The sequence below is a fragment of the Oncorhynchus keta genome, chromosome 1, assembly GCF_023373465.1.
Source record: "Oncorhynchus keta strain PuntledgeMale-10-30-2019 chromosome 1, Oket_V2, whole genome shotgun sequence".
Taxonomy (NCBI): Eukaryota; Metazoa; Chordata; class Actinopteri; order Salmoniformes; family Salmonidae; genus Oncorhynchus; species Oncorhynchus keta.
In genome coordinates, this window is record NC_068421.1 from 2299181 (window position 1) to 2303907 (window position 4727).

General features: G+C 41.6%; 1 protein-coding gene across 3 annotated transcripts in view; it reads right to left on the reverse strand.

The window, feature by feature from the left end:
• Nucleotides 1–1714: 1714 nt before the first annotated feature.
• The window catches only part of si (sucrase-isomaltase (alpha-glucosidase)), a 134776-nt gene continuing 131763 nt past the window's right edge, over nt 1715–4727 (reverse strand). For all 3 annotated transcript variants that reach the window (XM_052457800.1, XM_052457824.1, XM_052457836.1), the window contains exon 48: nt 1715–2512. In XM_052457800.1, the coding sequence (XP_052313760.1) occupies nt 2435–2512 (78 nt within the window). In that variant the 3' untranslated portion in view covers nt 1715–2434. The remainder of the gene's footprint in view (nt 2513–4727) is intronic.

Genomic DNA, 4727 nt, shown 5'->3' on the forward strand with positions numbered 1-4727 from the left:
GAGGAGAGAAGAGAGAGAGAGAGAGAGAGAGAGAGAGAGAGAGACAGAGAAGAGAAGAGAGAGAGGAGAGCACAAACACAGTACATAGCAGTGGATGAGACCACAGCACTCAGTCACGTCAAAGCTTTGATGGCGTCACAGTGTTTTCATTCTACCTTTCATCCTTTTTCTTCCCCTCATTTTCCCCTCCATCTGCGACACACTTGTGTCACTCCATCATCACAATAACAAAGACATATTCTTCCTTCAGATCAAACACCTGACGGGAAGGATTCACAGGAAGCATATTGATTCATCTCAGATTGGATCTATGTGGTTGAAAAAAGAACTTGAAAACCTGGAAGAACATTGTCCTACTTTAAGTTGAAATATTCAGGAATTACGTGATCTCTGGTGAAGAATAACCAGTATCGTTGAGCAGAGAAAAAACTTCACATTTGAATTTAAAGCATAGTCAGATGTGTCCCTTCTGTTCAATATGAATGGCGTTAAAGAGAGATGGTGCACAGGCAATACGTGTGTGTGTGTGTGTGTGTGTGTGTGTGTGTGTGTGTGTGTGTGTGTGTGTGTGTGTGTGTGTGTGTGTGTGTGTGTGTGTGTGTGTGTGTGTGTGTGTGTGTGTGTGTGTGTGTGTGTGTGTGTGTGTGTGTGTGTGTGTGTGTGTGTGTGTGTGTAGACAACGAGGCCAGTCTAAGCAGTGTTCCCAAAACACTGGGCGGTGCATGGTGTTCCAGACAGTGTTGCTAATTGAATAGGTGTTCTGACTGTGCTCTTCCTCCTGCAATAAACCCAAGTCATTATCCTCCTAGACAGACACACACCACATGCCATCTGTACACACGCAAGCACACGTATACATACACACACACACACACACACACACACACACACACACACACACACACACACACTTAGAATATTCCAACAAAGTCTCACAGTCTCATTGCAGAATTAGACGTCTATTCACGTTTATACAAGTGTCAAATTTTGAAGCTGCTCCAAACATCACATTTTGAAGTTGCTCAAAACATCACATTTTGAAGTTGCTCAAAACATCACATTTTGAAGTTGCTCCACACATCAAATGTTGAAATATTTTTGCCATCCTGGATTGACTCCTCCTGCTCAGTGTCTTCTGTTTCTCCAACCGTCAAATTTAGAAGTTGCTCCAAACGTAAAATTTCAAAATCACTCGAGTGATCTACCTGAATATTCATCAGTGTCTCACAATGACAAGTTCCCTTCCTGTCATCCACCCCAGCACCCCCCCACTCCTCCACCACCACCCCCCCTCCCGAGGGACTGCCGATTAGAGCGGAAATCAAGTCGAGGTCCCCGTGGCTAAATTGATATCATTATGTTTACAGCAGAGAATTAATAATTGATTATTGTATCGTTATATGGGAGTTTAATGAGGTGTGACACTCAGGTAGATGGCTCGCCGCAGGTGAGAACAATAATTAGGGTCTAATTCCATTCCCAAACACACACACACACAAACACACAGACACTGCATCCCTTCCCTAATTAGCGTTACACTCCGACACTCTGAAAAGTTTGCAGCCCTTAGTTCCACTCCAGCAGACTGGTGCTTCTCGTTCTCGTACTTCAGGGGACAAATGAAACATGGGCTGGATCTTAATAGTGTTCCTTCTTACTACCCTCCTTTTCAATGGTAAAATCAACACACAAATTAAGTTGATAAAAAAAAACATTCTTCTATTTCAGGTCAGTTTATTTGTGTTACACATGACTTACAATTAAATGAGACATTCAAACAGACAATTGCAGATTGTGAAAATGTAAATACAGTGTCAAGTAGTTAATTAGAAATACTTTAAAGTGCTACCTAACTTTTATTTTTTTTTGGTGAGGGGTATCTATACTTTACTATTTCTATTTCTGACAACTTGTATTTTCACTGTACTTTTTACTCCATACATTTTCCCTGACACCCAAAAGTACTCGTTACATTTTGAATGTCTAGCAGGACAGGAAAATGGTCCAAAATACCTAGCAGACTCACTAAACACACGTTTCATTTGTAAATTATGTTGGAGTGTTGGAATGTTGGAGTGTTGGATTGTTGGAATGATGGAGTGTTGGAATGTTGGAGTGTTGGAATGTTGGAATGTGCCCCTGGCAATCCGTAAAAATACATTCAAATAATAACAAATGGTGCCGGTTGGTTTGCGTTGAGGAATTTAAAATAATTTATACTTTTACTTTTGATACTTAAGTATATTTTAGCAATTACATTTACTTTTCAAACTTAAGTATATATAAAACAAAATAATTTTAAACCTTTATTCAAATAGTATTTTACTGAGTGACTTTCACTTTTTTTTATTAAGGTATCTATACTTTTATTCAAGTATGACAATTGGGTACTTTTTAAATAAAACATTGTATGGCAGTGTTAATGTGAATGTGATTAGGTGTTTGTTTTCCATGTGAGCATGAAGCCCTGGTCCACGCGGACTGATAGATCAGTGGCATCAGCAATCAGCACCTGGAGGAAAACACATCATCATTCCAAACACACCTCTCAGAATGACACTGATGATCACATACAATGCATGACTGGTTGGGTATACACACACGGCATGTAAACACACACACGGCATGTAAGCACACACACACACACACACACACACACACACACACACACACAGCTTGTAAAAAAAACACACACATAGACACACAAACACACACACAGCATGTAAACACTCACACACACACACACACACACACACACACACACACACACACACACACATGTAAGCCCACACAGCATGTAAACACACACAGCATGTAAACACACACACACACAGCATGTAAACACACACACACAGCATGTAAACAAACACACAGCATGTAAACAAACGCACACAAACACAGCACGTAAACACACAGAGACATAGCATGTAAACACACACACACACACACACACACACACACACACAGAGACATAGCATGTAAACACACACACACACACACACACACAGAGACATAGCATGTAAACACACACACACACACACAGAGACATCATGTAAACACACGGACATAGCATGTAAACACACACACACAAACACACATCATCGAAACACACACACACTTACACACACAAACAAACACCTGCCAGTTGCCGGTTGAGGACTTGTGAGGCGTCTGTTTCTCAAACTAGACACTCTAATGTACTTGGCCTCTTGCTTAATTGGGAGGCACCGGGGCCTCCCACTCCTATTTATATTCTGATTCGAGCCCGTTTTGGCTGATTGGCCAGTTTTTGGCTGATTTCTATTGATTTTCCCATGATGTCAAGCAAAGAGGCACTGAGTTTGAAGGTAGGCCTTGAAATACATCCACAGGTACACCAATTGACTCAAATTATGTCAATTAGCCAATCAGAAACTTCTAAAGCCATGACATAATATTCTGGAATTTTCCAAGCTGTTTAAAGGCACAGTCAACTTAGTGTATTTAAAACTTCTGACCCACTAGAATTGTGATACAGTGAATTATAAGTTAAATCATCTGCCTGTAAACAATTGTTGGAAAAATTAGTTGTGTCATGCAGAAAGTAGATGTCCTAACCGACTTTCCAAAACTATAGTTTGATAAAAAGGAATTTGTGGAGTGGTTGAAAAACTAGTTTTAATGTCTCCAACCTAAGTCTATGTAAACCTCCGACCTCAACTGTACATAGGAGTGTTTGTGTGTGTGTGTGTGTGTGCTTTGTGTGTGCTTTGTGTGTGTGTGTGTGTGTGTGTGTGTGTGTGTGTGCGTGCGTGCGTGCGTGCGTGCGTGCGTGTGTGTGTGTGTGTGTGTGTATGTGTGTGTGTGTGTTTGTGTGTGTGTGTGTGTGTGTAGCAGCAGCCAGACACGAACATGGTGAACGAGAGATGGAACAGCCTGTTATTTGAACTTGTTATCCAGTGTGGAAAGAACTGAAGGAGATGTATGGATGGGCTGCTGCTAGAATACCATGTATTTAAATACATGACGACTGCATCCCTGTGTCTTTCCCTCCACCACCTGGGATTCATCACAGTCTCCTATGTTCCCTCTCCAATGATTATTGATGGAGTGTGTTGCTATCGGTTACAAGGCGTTGATAGTCAGAGTAAATACAGTATACTGTACCTTCGTATGAAGACACTTCATCACAGGGTAAATGAGGATGCAGACAAAATGTCATCTTGCAAATGTGTCCTCTAACCATCCGTTACTCCTGCCTTACTATTGCCATCCATCTCCTCCACTGTTGATTAGTGTTGTCTTACACTTCCTGTACTCTCTGTGTCACTTCCTCTGGCTGCTCCTCCTGCTCGTAGCTCATGTTTATGACAAAGGAACCACAAGGTGACCTCCCTGATTACAGCTATTAGATAATGAGTCATGGCAGACATCTTGTTCTGGCAGATCATCACCCATCCGCTGTGGGGACAATTCTAAGCCTACAGTCTAGCCACTGTTGTAAGACAGCCTGTGGCACAATGTGCTTGGCCCAATGTCAAAGACTAACTGGGGTAGAGTAGAACCTCTGAATAGACATGCTCTTCTTTATCACTTCTGCTCTGCTTGTTTGATCTGAGTGTGTTCGGAGTGTGTTCTGAGTGTGTTGTGCTGTGTTCTGTTCTGTTTTGGTGGGGTGTGTTGTGTTGTGTTGTGGTATGGCATGCGTGTTTGGTGGTGTAATGTGTTGTTGTGGTGTATTGTTGAGT